The 14,827-nt window shown below is 36.8% G+C and overlaps 2 protein-coding genes across 6 annotated transcripts; one reads left to right on the forward strand and one right to left on the reverse strand.

Annotated features, from left to right (window-relative positions):
* The first annotated feature begins 2,691 nt into the window (after nt 1–2,691).
* On the forward strand, nt 2,692–7,077 carry LOC110771859 (TSL-kinase interacting-like protein). Of its 2 annotated transcripts, none has more exons than XM_021976213.2 (8): nt 2,692–2,844; nt 3,958–4,137; nt 4,353–4,576; nt 4,692–4,930; nt 5,010–5,247; nt 5,638–6,183; nt 6,567–6,686; nt 6,794–7,077. In XM_021976213.2, the coding sequence occupies exons 2-8, from the start codon at nt 4,008–4,010 to the stop codon at nt 6,884–6,886; spliced, it is 1,590 nt and encodes a 529-aa protein (XP_021831905.2). In that variant the 5' UTR covers nt 2,692–2,844; nt 3,958–4,007; the 3' UTR covers nt 6,887–7,077. The 2 variants fall into 2 exon arrangements, with proteins under 2 accessions (XP_021831905.2, XP_021831903.2); XM_021976211.2 differs by having other exon boundaries at nt 6,564–6,686; nt 6,794–7,076.
* A 783-nt stretch (nt 7,078–7,860) lies between these two features.
* On the reverse strand, nt 7,861–11,406 carry LOC110771857 (Tetratricopeptide repeat (TPR)-like superfamily protein). 4 transcript variants are annotated; one of them, XM_088254093.1, is made up of 4 exons: nt 11,197–11,406; nt 10,447–10,535; nt 9,921–10,019; nt 7,861–9,774 (listed from the first exon to the last, which is right to left on the reverse strand). In XM_088254093.1, exon 4 carries the CDS (start codon nt 9,757–9,759, stop codon nt 7,882–7,884), a length of 1,878 nt encoding a protein of 625 aa, XP_088110219.1. In that variant the 5' UTR covers nt 9,760–9,774; nt 9,921–10,019; nt 10,447–10,535; nt 11,197–11,406; the 3' UTR covers nt 7,861–7,881. The 4 variants fall into 4 exon arrangements, with proteins under 4 accessions (XP_088110219.1, XP_088110220.1, XP_088110223.1 ...); XM_088254094.1 differs by having other exon boundaries at nt 9,921–10,018; nt 10,441–10,535; XM_088254097.1 differs by lacking the exon at nt 10,447–10,535 and having other exon boundaries at nt 9,921–10,018.
* Nucleotides 11,407–14,827: the final 3,421 nt, after the last annotated feature.

Genomic DNA, 14,827 nt, shown 5'->3' on the forward strand with positions numbered 1-14,827 from the left:
CCCATCGGGCAGATCCAAAAACTTCAACATGGTATCAGAGCCAAGGCCCGTACAAGTTAACAAAGCTAGAAGGAGAAACAAGTCGGACTCTTAAAATTTAAAATAAAATTTAAAAAAAAAGAAAAAGAAAGGCCAACGAAGCTTGAAAAAGAGCCGACCTCTGAGTTCCATTGAAAACAAGTGGGCCCAACGAGAGCCGACCTCTGAGTTTCAATTGCCGATGTGTGGATCTTCACGTGTGATTACACGTGAGGGGGAGTGTTGGAATCCCACATCGGTGTGGTGAAAGAAAACAAATGGGTTTAAATAGAATTACCACACTCTAACTAATATCGAGGCCTTTTGTGGTAAAACCCCACACCTGACGGATTGGGCAGGTGGTAAGCTCAAGATGACAACTGAGGCTTCTAGAAAACTCTCCAGCTACCAAAATAGATTGGGGAAAAATAGGAGAAATTGAAAAGAAAAAAAAAATGTCATCTACAACAACATATGGTGGCAAATCCAGCTTAACGATCTTGTAGAAACCTATCATGAGAATTTGAATACATGGGCAAAGAACATAAAAATTAGTTACTTGGTCACTAGGAAAGTAAAGTCACAATCTCCAACATTTCTTAAAGTAACTTAATTTGCCATGACAACTAAAAAGTTGAAATTTATGTGAGTGTAAAAGACCTGCAAAAGAAGTGGTTTCATCCTGGTAAATGTGTTTGCATCATGACACAGTTTCCAACGAATAGTGCCTCCAAGAATATTGGTGATCTATGTAGTTGGAATTAATGGCATGTTTACTAATCAGGAATTGGAATTCTCATAATTTTGGAGAATTCACCCATTAGGAATTCATCTTTTCTACCCATTATATCCTCACACAATTTTCAAAATTCCAAATATACCATCTACTTTAACAAAAAAATAAGGACATTTTAGTAATTAGTACCACTTCTACCCCATTCCATATGGTTTAGTAAACAACTTCAATAGGAATTCGGAATCTAACTCCCCTCAATCCATATGGTTTAGTAAACAACTTCATTAGGAATCCGGAATCAAATTCTCCTCAATCCAACTCCTCCTCAATTCAATTCATCCTCAATTCAATTCCCCCTAATTCAATTCCGGATTAGTAAACATGCCATAAAAGAAAATAGACAAAAAAAACAAAGAAAAAAAGAAGTGAAATATTCAAGGCTTCAGTCCCATGATAACTTTAAGAAACTAAAATACTAACCATATCCCATTTTCACCCAGGCTATATGGCTTTAGACACATTCACAGCTATATTCGTTCCAAATACTGAAGCGAAAGCTTTTACTAGTGATATTCTAATTAACAAACATCAAGTGAGCAAACTAGACACCAAGTACTCCTCGAAGCTCAGCTCGTTCAGCTCCTTGTCGGACTCTAACAACTTCGATCGCCTTCCGTTCCAGTCTATTCGGTTGCCTCCCCGCCTGAATTTGTTAGGCAAAGAGTCCGGGCATCCATTAGCCCTAGGGCTTCGTCTAAGGTTTGGGTAATTGGGCATTGAAGAGAAAGAGAGCTCAAAGTCACATGGGAGAGATTGGAGAGAAAAAGAAAGGGCGTCTCTCATGGTGACGATGAAACAGAGTTTGCTCCCAAAACCCTAGTTTTGAAAAGAAGGCCACGAAGAACGAAAAAAGTTATCGTAGGTTCAAGGAAAATTTGTAAATGGAAGGGTAGCTCGAGAGAAAATTCTTCATAGGATCTTGATATTTGAACTCAACATATGCTAAGTTTTTATCTTTAGGTGCGGTGGAGAAAGAGAGAGTGTGAAATAGAGGGGATGTAGGATTGGGGCATAGTTTAGATTTTTAAAAAACAATTATAATTGAATTATATTTTTTTAAACTTTATAATTAAGATGTTAACAAAAATAACTATAAAAATTAATATATATTTTTTAAACTCGCACATTAATATATTTTTTTTTGTCAAACATTTGCATAGTAATTACATGATACATTTTAATGAAAAAATAAAAATTAAAGGCAGTTACATATATTGTTTTTATTAGGCTTATTTACTGTAGTGCACTTTGAAACTATGGTCAAATCGTACATTGCCCCCTGAAAGTCAAAGTGACTCACTTTGCCCTCTTGGCCAAGGTTTGATGTTCCACATTGCCCCTACCATTAGCTTCATCCAAAAGTTTGTCAAATTTGATGACATGATAGGGGTGTTTAAGTAATTTGTGCATGTTGGCTATTTTACATTTAATACGTGCATTTAAAAGAAAGAAATTGTTGAGATGGGAGTTTCACTAAAACACCCAAAATGGGGGTTGAAATTATAAAAAAACCCAACACCCAAAACACTTTATAAACACACCCAAAACCCATCATTACACACACACAAGACCCATTTATAAACACACCCAAAAAATATACAATTGTTGATTTTGGGGTTGCTTTTGGGTGTGTTTCTATGTTTAAATAGTGCGTGGGTTTTTTTATAAATACATGTCTAGGATTGGGTTTATTTATAATAATCTAATAATGTTATGCCACATGAAAGTGTTATTACGCGTGTCATAATATTATTGGCCGAAAATAACAATACTTGCTATTCCCATTTCATGAAAGTATTGAAGCCTAACAACCAGGAGATAATCCAAATTCCAAATTAGCGGAAATACGGGTCAAAATTCATGTTGACTAAAAAAGTAAAATAAACCCAAAATAGTTTGTGCTCTCAGGCGGGACCGACTCAAACTCAAAAGGGCTTTAAAATATCGCAGACTCATTCCCGCCAAACATTTTACTCTGAATCTTTCGCTCTCTCTCTCCTTCTCAATGCTTGGATTCAGTTTGGATTAAGGTACGCAGCAGGCCTTCATATCCCTTTACATTTTCGGTTGTAATGTCTAGAGATTCAATCAAGTTGTTGAAATTTTCCTTTGCCTACTCTGTAGTTCTTCTCTCTTCCCTGAATTTTGGTGAAATAAATCGGCCCAAGAGCTATATATTTATTTATAGATTCAATTGATTTTTGTTTATGATTTGGATTGGATTACGAGATTTTAGGGCACAATATTTCATTCTAAATCGTTGAAATTATCTTCATTTCGTTTATATGGGTGATGCTCGAAACCCTAGTTCCTAGAATTACCGGAATCAGTGAATATATAATTATATATACTCATAAATACATACATGCAATTCATGTCCTTCCAACCCAGGCTCACCGGAGGTTGAATCAAATGACTGATTTCTGAGCATTGGTTGTTCAAGACCATATAGAGAATATATTTACACCAAAAACAAAGGAAGAAGAATAAGTCAATGAGTTCAGGTAGTGTATACGGAAGATTAAAATTTGTGACTTGGGGTTTGGTTTATAGCTGGTAAATCTTGGAAAGTTTTGTTTAAATATGATATTTGTTATTATCAGCTTAGTTGTTGAGCTTCAAAGATTAAATCTCAAACTCTCAAAGAGTAAGAGGAAAAAACCCATTTAGTTTAGTTTTTTTGGGGTCTTGAGGCTCAGTGAAGTTTTTTGTTTAATTTGGAGAATTCTAAAATTTTCAAAATCGGATTGTCGATTTGGAACAGTTGGATCTCAGAGAGCAAAGATTTGTGTGGTGCAAAATTTTAGTTGGCTGGTAATTTGTGTCTTAGGTTTTGTTTTTGCGCAGGTTGTGGGAAGGAGGATGTTTTGTGTTTCTTACAAAAACTATGTTTTGGGTAGAAACTTGTAGGAAACATTGAGGATAATATCTGTGAGAAAGGGCAGTGTAGCCATTATCTGTTCTTGTGATCACACCAATTAACTATTTATTGGCCTCTCGCCATGGTTTTATTGGCCTCTCACCATGGTTCCAAACAAATTTTAAGCAAGCCATTATTGTGTTCCTTAAGTAAATTAGCTCATTCTTAATATCCAATGTTGTCGAAGCCTGACATACTGCATTCTTGTTTCACTTGTGAGAAGGACGAAGTGTGTGTGACAGTTGGCTAACGGTACAGTAAAGCCAAAACATCATGAAAGCTTCTAGACAAACAAACAAGAAGGTGATCAAGGTTCCTATAGAGTGCAGGGGAGGTATAGGAAGTAGCATGAGAGAACAGAAATCTACAAGGAGAACTACTCGGCACAGCCACAAAGCAACGGGTAGGATATCTCATCTGAGTACTTGAATTATAAATTTTTGTATTTTCTTTCATCTAGAAGATTTTCCACATGCTATTCCACTTGCAAATAAATCTATAAAAATCTCCTTTGACTTGATTAGCCTGTTCATTTTCTTGTGCTGTTATGCGTATTGCACTTTCAGTTGCAGTTTTCTTGGGCATTCCTTTTAGTTAATTTCATCTTATCTTTCTTAGGGAAATGTGGCAATTTCTTGGTTGAAAAAGATGAGTCTTTATCACCTTACAGTGCAGCTGATGGTATGTGTCTGGAGCTTCCGGACAGAGGTGTGCAATCTTCAGAAACAACAAAGATGCTGCCTGTTATTGATTTTTGTCAAGGGCAAACACTTCTTCCTCATTCAAAGATCAAGTTGCAGCTTTTCCCTGTAAATGAAGGCACCCGCATAGGATTGGAAAAGGTTGTTCATAAATCATGAAGCTTTGAAAATTTAGAACAGCATTATATATTTGCAGCATAAAATTTTGTCACTTTAATTTCTAAGTTTCATTTTGTTTTATTTCATTTCATTTTAGGATGGACATCATCCATATTTAGAACTCATTCTTAGAGCACGGAAGAAGATTTCTTCTGTGCTAAAGCACCTTAATGGCAAGTGGGGCAGTTCAAGTGTTGCTCTTGGTGAGCCAGCTCTATTCCCATATAAGATACAGGACAGTATGTCTAGTAACAGACGATGGACACTGAATGATGGTGACATTAGTGCGGGAGCTATCTATGCAGCTATTGGAAGCCCTGAAGTTTTTCGCTTAAGGTATAAGGCTTACTCATTTCTCTTACTTGAAGGGAGTATACAATTTAATTTATTTATCTGACTTGATATGTTTCTTGAGGTATGGCTGGTTCTCTACTGAACCTAAAACCCCTGCTGAACCTTCTACATCAGCTAATGACAAGGTTGACTTACAATCTGAAGGAGCGCAGAGATATTCCAGGGCTGCCACAGAGAATTCATATGATGAAGTAGGGAAACACACTGGGTTACCAAGAAAAGATTTCAGATCAATCAATGCAAGTGAAACAATAAATGCAGATACTGAGAAGATTTCTACTGGAGCTGTTTATCTTAAGGTAAAAAGCTGCTTACTTCTCTGTTTGTTTGGTCGTTCTTTTTTCACATGTACGCACACACATATTTTATGGGGTAAGCTTTTAAAAATTACTAAGGTGAGTTTGAATTTTTCTTAAATATTCTGGTGATAATGAATTTCAAGTGAATTTTCATTTAGGCTGGGACGAAATGTTGGATTTAGAATACAAGTTTTGATAATTATTCAATCCTTTTTTGTAAAAAATCTAAAAGCAGACATGGAAAATTTGTTCTGTTGAGCATTTTGGACTTGGAATATTTGTTTTGCACTTAAGTTACTACAATAATGTGAGTTTTATTTAGAGATTTTTGCAACATTTTTCTTTCATGAATTTTAATGATCTTCTGAAATTTGCTCTTATTGTAATTAGGGTGATAGTCAGAGGATGGATAGCAACCATGCTCAGTCACCACTTTTGGTTGACAGTGTAAGCATTGAAGGCCTACTTTCTGAAGCATCTTTACGGGCTAAGTGCAATAACAGTGATAAAAAACAAATTGGGAAAGATGAAGGCTTTCATCCCACTGAACTAAAGAGTGATTCAAAATCATATGCGTTGTGGGCTGATTGTCCATCTATAAGCATTGGTGGCCTCCTCTCTGAAGCATCCTTACAGGGAAAGCTCAACCGAATTGATGAACAATCAACTGCGAGCAATGCAGGCTTGCCACCAACTCATCTAATTTCTGATTCACACCAAGGTTTTGTTGCCACCCGAATAAATAGCCCTCGAGGTCCTGGGCCATCCACTCATGACTCATGCTTATCTATTTTGGATGCTGAAGAAACTTGTCATGCATTTCCTTTTCAAAAGTTCTCTTCCTCGGGAAAGGATGTTCTGGGATTTGGTGGAAGTTGTGGAGGTTTCAGTCAGAATGCTGCTTCCAAAGTATTCAAGTTCCCTAATGCAACCAAGGTTTGGTGAATTATATCCATACTTTCATTATGTTATTGCAATTGAGTGGTATGTTGCTTAAATCTGGATTCATGTTTTAAAATCAATTGGCTCCTATCATTGTTGAAATACTCCATGGTGGAAGGGATGTCTTGCATCGTTTACATTTATATGTGACTAAGACTTCAAAATCTCCAGGGTCTCTGTGTACATCTTATCTATTGATGTATTACTAACCTGTTTGCCAGACCTTTCTAAATTATAGGTGATTGCAATAAGGCTATAACATCAGTAGAATGCTTGATTTTCATATTCTGTTGTGTAAGATCATATGATAAGGCTGTTTTTAGGCGCTTTGAAGGTGTTCAAGTAAACAACATGTAGTTTGATGTCTATTGCAGCAGGTTAACAGTGTGGCTGGGCTTCCGCAAGACCGTGCCTTTCAAGAATCGGATACAGATCTCGTGGCTTGTTCACGTATGAACAACGACGAAAGAAGCCTTGGGCTGTCGGGCATCAAATGGGTATATTTGAATTTCTTGTTCAAGTGTGATAATTAATTTTTTTGGGACAACTTTGCAAAATGGCAAATGGCTCATTTTTTTCTATTTTACTGCTTGCTTTTGTACAGACTGACTCCCTGGGACCCTTTGATCTTGGCCTGCCTGTCTCCCAGAAGCTCATCACTGGTGAGAATGCAAGCATCAGTGGATTTGTTAAGTAACAAGTTAGTTGGAGACAAAGTTCCTTTCTGAAAATCAGAACGTATATTAATATCAAGTGAATCAATAAATCAACTGGCTGCTGCTTAGATTAATTTCTGTAGCATATTAATGATTTGCATAACTGTTTTTTTTTTTTTTTTTTTTTTTTTTTATTTTGTAAAGAAGACAGAAACATACATGTAGATGCAATATTAATGCAGGTATTCTTACACAAAAAATGAAAGGCTTTGATACGTACGTGTACTTCCAAAAAGTGAAATACATCAAATTCCGAAAAGAATAATGACACATAGGTATGTTTTTCACCTTTTGAAAAATGTAGATATTTTTCAGTATCTCTCAGGAAAAAGAAAAGGAAAAGAGAATTCCTGTCCAAGAAATAAATACTTACAATAAAATCCATCTTCTCTTTACTCCAATTCAAATTAACTTAAAAGGGTATATTTATTTACTAGGAACAGAAGAAGTCGTGAATATGAGAATTAAGGAATTGGAATTGAATCAACTATTGGTTCGGAGAGTGTTAGATTACGGATATCTATATAATTTTTTATTACTTATGTATAAGTAAACACATGGAAGTTCAGGAATTGGAATGCATCATTAGTAGTGATAAATTCTTTTTGGTTTTGAAGCGATTGAAAAAAGAACTTGAACTTTAAAAATTCTGGGCAGACAACTATCCGACTCGTTCAAACTTTCGAAATCAATACGAGCAGCTTGGGTCAGTTTTTATATTAAGAAAGTATAATTTAAAACAAAGCCGAAACAAATCACAATTATTTTGGTTCATCTTGGTTTGGCCTATTTGAAAACCGCTCAATATTAATTTTACTGTATTTTTTGACTTGACATTTTCATCCCACGTATGGATGTCATCCATTTAATACTAAAAACTAAAATCCCTAAACAATTCAAATTTGACGTCATATCTTTCTCAAAATTTATCCATCTTCAATAGTATGAAGAACCTTTCGAGATATGTAAATTTCTTTCAATTATCAATGTCACCAAAGCATGGATTCCTCATTTCAAAATTAATGAAATGTAATATATTACATAACTCATTCATGCATGGATTAGAATGCTTCCCAGCTACAAAAGCTGTTACCTTGTTTCTCACTTCAATCCAACTACAACCAGGCATTTTCTTCACCCCTTGATCAACCATCATCTCCCTAACCATTTCTGCTTCCTTCCATTGCCCGCTTGCGCAATACAAATTAGACAGCAACACATAGCTCGTCTCTTTATGCGGTTCTAATATCTTCAGACTTTCGCCCAATTTTCTTCCAAATCCTACGTCCCCCTGTGCGGAGCAAGCACCAAGTAGAGCTTCACATGAGCTGGTCTCAGCACTACCTACTTCTGAATACTCATCAACCAGCTCTTTCGCTTCTCCTAAGTAACCACTTCTGCCGAGCATATCCACCATGCATGCCACATGCTCCATTTCAGGAGAAATCCCATAAACTGACCCCATGGTTTCAAAAAGCATGCGACTTTCCTCTATAAGCCCATTATGGCTGCAAGTCATCAACAGGCCAATGAAGGTCACATTATCTGGTTTTACTCCATTTTCTACCATCTCCTTAAAAACCTGTAGAGCTTGGATAGCTTGCCCATGCAACCCAAATGCAAACAACATAGCATTCCAAGATACCAGATCCTTCTGTAAAATATCACTGAACGCACGGACTGACCCTTGTAAATCCCCACATTTAGCATACATGTTAACTAAGCCATTCCCAATAAAGACATAAGCATGGAAGCCATAATGAAGTATGATACCATGGACCATTTTACCATGTCCAAGTACCGCCAAGCTTGAACATGCATAAAGGACAGCTCCGAATGTGAAATCATCTGGTTGGACACCACTTCTTACCATATCCACAAAGAATTTGGCAGCTTCGTCCCCATGTCCATTTCCTGCATACCCTGAGATCATAGATGTCCATGAGACAATATTCTTTTCAGGGGCTCGCTGAAATACAAGAAGAGCTTCGTGGGTATTCCCCTGTTTCATGTAGGTATCGATCATGGCATTCCAGGATACTTGTGTTAGGATTCCAGTGGACTCAAAAATCTTTACTGCACTGCCATGGAAGCCTAGTTCAGCATAGAAACTTAAAACTGAGTTCTTTACCTCCGCAGCAGAACTCCAACCACTTTTAATAGTAAGAGCATGCACCATGCAACCATGCCAAAATTCTAATGCTTCAGCGCAAGCATTCATCAGAGCACTGAAAGTCCACTGATCCGGCCGACACAAACTCTCTTTCATCTCTTTCAACAAATCCAAACAAGAGTCCACTTCCCCATACCGTGCATAACCCACAATCATAATATTCCAAGCTATCTCCACCCTTCTCGGCATCATAGAAAACACATGACGTGCAACATCAAACTGACTAGAGTTTGTTTGCGCAAATAAAAAAGAACACCAAGTTACTTCATTCCTTAGTTTCATCTCTTCAAACACTCTCCTAGCACTAGAGGGATCCAAACACTTCCCATACATATCAATAAGCGAATTATTAACTGGCAAGTAAGACTGGTAACCCAAAACAGTTACTAAAGCATGAACTTTGGTTCCACAACGAAGATTGCACGCGCTAGCACATGCACTTAAAATTGCAGTGAGGGTGAAGTGATCAGGCACAGTGTCAGAGATTCTCATTTGGTGGAAAAGAGAGAGGGCTTCTTGGTGAGAACCAAGGTGGGTATAGCTGGTAAGCATTGCATTCCAAGCGACCGAGTCTCTGTGGGGCATTTCGTCGAACAGCTTACGAGCACATGTTATCTGGCCGGACCTTGCCAGGGCTGCTATCTTTGATGTTGTTTGGAACAAAGTTTGCGTGCATGACATTCTATTTTAGGAGTTCTGAGAGAGAAAGAAAAAACATTAGTCTACATAACCCATTTTATGTAGGAAAATTGGTGCACGTAGCCAAAAAAAGGTGGCCCTTAATGAGATAGATGAGATAAATGTGGAGACTTTTATAAAAGATTGATTAGAGAAAGACTAACCATAATAAAGCCTTTTTTGGGCCTTGGTGAGTCACTGAGTCATGAAGTAGAGGAAAACTCATGGTCATATTACAACTTGGACTTTGACGACAACGAGGCTGTTTACATAAAAAAGAAATTGGGAAAAACTCATTACAATTCAAGGGAAAACATTCCAAAAATACATTAGCATCCTTGCAACGTAGAAAACTTGAGATGGTGAACTCCATCCACCCCCTAGCTGGACATCTGAAGCTTCTCTTGTCCTAATCTTTAAATGACAATTTCATCCTATGTGTACTTCTACCCTACTTCTGGCCTAACAACTATACTCAACATTTGTTCTTCAACTATTTGTAATATGGCCACGTTAAATTTTCCCACCATACCAGGTATGCAATCCAGAAATTATATAAAGCTTATCACAGTATTAATCCATTCGCAGCCGCCAATCGAAACGACATCCACAAAGTCCAATTTTTCTGAGAATTCAACATATGTAATGAAGAAATAAAAAAAGTTTTTGGGTTTTACTTCATACATGGTATGGTAGAGATAAACCACTAAATGCATGAGATTGAAACCAAAAATTGTCTCAACAACATCACCCCAAATATGCTTCAAGAATGACATATCCTGCAGAGGAGATTAAAAAGGTCAAGAAATCATTTGTGATCATCAGATTGTGTGCATCAAAATCATTTGTGATCTAACATTTGAAGTTGCAGCCACCTTCAATAAAGTTGATATGGGAATAAAATGTGGGATTTTCTTAAGCTCAACGAAGCTTTTTTTTTCATTATTTTATTGTTAATTTCAGGGCAACAGAAAATACAGTTTTTCAAATTTATCTTCTTTTTCCATATTAACAGGCATCAAATATAACAACCCTATTACATGAAAATAAAACAGCTTCCTCAGGGAAGCACCAAAAGGTATTTAAGTGGATGGATCAATCAAATTTCAAAATTTCTAATTTCTAATTTCCAGTTTCGATTTCATAATATAAAAAATCACGGCCCGGGACTTGGGCAAAAAGCATAGAATCAAGTTTTATTAAACCATGAAATTGAAAAAACAAAAAAAAACATTTAATTTTATATGGTATTGATTGCCGAGAAAACTGGGTATTGAGCCCAAACCTCAATTTGATTTATGGGCTCCCAATTCACCAAAAATCCCCCAAATTGCTACATACTCATAATCTTTTAACACTGCACATGGCGCCTAATTGCAAAAGAAGATAAAAAATAAAATAAAAACCCTAAATCTTTAATGAATTCAAGTTGTGGCATACCTGCAATTCAATTGAAAAGAGTTCAAATTCGATGAACGTCGAGCAGCGGCGAAGTGGACAATTTCTCCAACTTCAATTTGTAGCTAAGTGAAGAGATTTGAAAAAAGCCGCGAAAATTAGAGTGGCTGCTGCTGCTGCTGCTGCTGCTGCTGGGGAGATACAAAGGCACAATTTTGTTCACTTTCAGTTTCAGTACTATTGCTTGTGTTATAGCACGTGTTCTCCCACGTGTTCACGAATTTGAATTTGTTCTTTTTATAGACGGGATTCGTGGCCCGGCCAGAAATTTTTGTTCTCGGACCGGATTTTACAGGCTTTTTAAATTTTTTGGACTGGGCCTAGGTTTCAAAAATGAATGGGTCTACACGGGCTTAACGGGCGGATCACCATGGGCCTAAACGGACCGGAAAATATTTTTTCTAAGTCTTTTAAATTTTTTTGTTACACATTTTTTTGTCAAAAGTAATAGATAAAGAGTCTTATTTTAAACAGTAGTATAGATTATTACATAAGAAAACAAAAAAATTTGCCAAACTCTTTTACTAAACTTAAGATCAATAGCCAATATATTTTAAAAATATTATACCTAAAAATGAATCTTAGAAAATGTGTTACTTCTATCCCAAACTAAGATTGACATCATGAAAATTAAAGCAATTTGTGTCATTAGAATTAATAAAATCAAAATAAGTTTTCCAATTCTTTATTGAACCATTAAATTTGAACTTGACAAAAAAGGGGTACTAAAAGATATAGTGTATATATTGCTTGTTTGTTACAAAATTTTAGACAACATTGAAAAAATTAACTTTAACTTATAAAAATGTGTAACAAAATAAGAAATTTATTAGTTTATAATACATATTACATTATGTTTCTTGAGTGCAAAATGAGGTTATGGAGTGTATCAATTAAATTTTAAACAAAGAAGGGCATATACGAGTGGGCTGAGGGTTTCAAATCCTAAGCCCAAGCCCTACCCAACCTTAAAGTGGGCCTAGCCACTTCAGTCCGCTGTCCGTGGACTAAATGATGACCCCTACTTATAGAGATGGTAGTTGATCAATTGGCAAAAAGAGGACATAGTTATATCAACTAATATATTTGGTTTTGTAATTTTCCGTTGGATTTCTCTGATGTGTATGGTATTAAAATCCCAAGGGAATGTAACTTATAATGTATTTATGTTTGAAAAAAAGCATACGTATTGTTCACGTATTATATGCACTCACATATTTTCAGGACTAATACATGTTGTTTCAAATAGTTTGCAATAATACAAATATGATTCACACATTTTATCCATATTTGTCACTTATTATTTTATCCCTCAACTTCTACTCGATTCACATTTGGTCCATAAGTCATGCTATCATAATCTATTACATTTTTTTTGTTAAATTTAAAGTCAAAATGGTCATTTTAGGTAGTTTCCTTTTTTGGGGCTTTTTAGGAGCAGTGGTTCTTGAACTTATCTTGATTTACATTTTAGTTCTCCAAATCGAATATTGGCTTCGTAGTCTACTTCATCCTCTCGTACCATAAGTCACACCACCATCAATGAAGAACAAAACAAAGGTCCCAATCCCCAATGCACCAACTACTCCCCTTTTCTCTTGTCCTAAAACTTCATTTAAAGATCCCCTTTTTTCCTCTGAAAAATCAGCTTGGTTAGCAATAAGGAGGGGATGGTGGCTTGCCGTTGGGTTTGGTTGTAACATCCCACATCGTTTAACGAAAAGGGGGTGATGTGCCTTATATGTACATGCCTGCCTCCATCTAGCACGAGGCCTTTTGGGAGCTCACTGGCTTCGGAGTCATGGGAACTCCGAAGTTAAGCGAGTTGAGGCTAGAGCAATTCAAGAATGGGTGACTCACTGAGAAGTTGCTCGTGAGTTCCTAGAAACAAAACCGTGATGGCAGAAAGGGGGGCTCAAAGCGGACAATATCGTGCTACGGCGGAGCCGATACCTGGATGTGACAATTTGGTATAAGAGCTACTTTGCCGTGTGGTGCGAGTGTGCCGAAGAGGACGTCGGGCCCCTAAGGGGGGTGGATTGTAACATCCCACATCGTTTAACGAAAAGGGGGTGATATGCCTTATATGTAACTTCGGAGTCATAGGAACTCCGAAGTTAAGCGAGTTGGGGCTAAAGCAATCCCAGGATGGGTGACCCATTGGAAAGTTGCTTGTGAGTTTCCAGAAACAAAACCGTGAGGGCAGAGAAGGGGGCCCCTAAGGGGGGTGGATTATAACATCCCACATCGTTTAACGAAAAGGGGGTGATGTGCATTATATGTAACTTCGGAGTTATGGAAACTCTGAAGTTAAGCAAGTTGGGGCTAGAGCAATCCCAGGATGGGTGACCCACTGGGGAGTTGCTCGTGAGTTCCCATAAACAAAACAGTGAGAGTAGAGAAGGGGGTCCAAAGCGGATAATATCGTGTTACGGCGGAGCCGATCCCGGAATGTGACATTGGTGGGTGCGGGTAGTTCATTGTTGTTGCTTATTATCACAATTGGACTTGGTAAAACGACTTGGGGTTCAATTTTTCGACGATTGTAACAAGTTTGGGAGGGAAGTTAAAGGCAGTAAAAACTACATAAAATGATCATTTTGTCCTTATATTTAACCGAAAATGTAACAATATTATGACAACCAGGCAAATGGTGAGAGAGAGTGAAGTTGAGGATTATCAAACCTAATATTCGAGGTGAATGACCAAAATTTAAAGAGTTTTTCTATTTAAACCCCACACTTTTCTTTATTCACCCCAATACTTAAATCATTAAGCTTTTAAGTTTTATTATTGTGTAAAAAGACAAAAAAGGTCATCTAACTTAATACTTAACCCTAGTACATCTATACACACACTCCACACACCCCACCACTCTTCATATTAAGTTTTAGAAAAACAAACACTCCTCTACACCATATTAAGTTTTAGTATTTCAATTTTTATATAATTTGACTATTTCCGTGGGAAAATTGCACGCCAACACAGCTATGAATAATAGCTTGAATAAATTACATGGTGCAAGATTTACAATTAATTGCATCTCATCGAGCCCCAAGCAACATTATGGTAGAGTCATAATTTGAAGATGTTAAGTTCTTACTTGAAGAAGAATTTGCTTCAGACAAATATTCACCACCAGAGAAACCTGGTTTTTGGGTTGAGGTAAGGGGCGCTCATCACCTAACATCAGAATCATGGATGACATGGTTGGCATGTCTTCATGAAGCTGTTGCGCACATAAAAGACTAACATGTATGTAACACAAGAGTTTGGATAGAGTGTATGAGTCCCTTAAGCTACACATTTGACAACATTGTTTTTATCTCAAGTAATGTGAGATTGAGGTGAATTTAGAGTGGTTAGGGGGAAGATAGCGGGGTGTGGGGTGTGAGGTTGATGAGTTTTTTTTTTTGTTGGTCCACTGAGTGTGTATTTAGAGGTAGTTTGGGAAGACATTGGGGTTTTCTTAGAAATTGTGAAAATTTGAATTAAAAGTTGTGATGAATTTAGATTATGGGATGAACAAAGAGAAGTGTGAGATTTAAATAGAAAAACTCAATTTAAATGGGGTATAAGTTTAGGACTCGCTCCTAAAAAGCCTAAAATTCAT

The sequence above is a fragment of the Prunus avium genome, chromosome 6 (assembly GCF_965620075.1).
Source record: "Prunus avium chromosome 6, drPruAviu1.hap1.1, whole genome shotgun sequence".
In the NCBI taxonomy this organism is placed as follows: Eukaryota; Viridiplantae; Streptophyta; class Magnoliopsida; order Rosales; family Rosaceae; genus Prunus; species Prunus avium.

Excerpts from the sequence above, each read along its gene's own strand:
- LOC110771859 (XM_021976211.2), top strand. The coding sequence starts at position 4,008 with ATGAAAGCTTCTAGACAAACAAACAAGAAGGTGATCAAGGTTCCTATA. Across the intron at positions 4,931-5,009 it reads CCTGAAGTTTTTCGCTTAAG|GTATGGCTGGTTCTCTACTG; the intron begins GTATAAGGCTTA and ends ATGTTTCTTGAG. Across the intron at positions 6,687-6,793 it reads GGCTGTCGGGCATCAAATGG|ACTGACTCCCTGGGACCCTT; the intron begins GTATATTTGAAT and ends GCTTTTGTACAG.
- LOC110771857 (XM_088254097.1), bottom strand. The coding sequence starts at position 9,759 with ATGTCATGCACGCAAACTTTGTTCCAAACAACATCAAAGATAGCAGCC.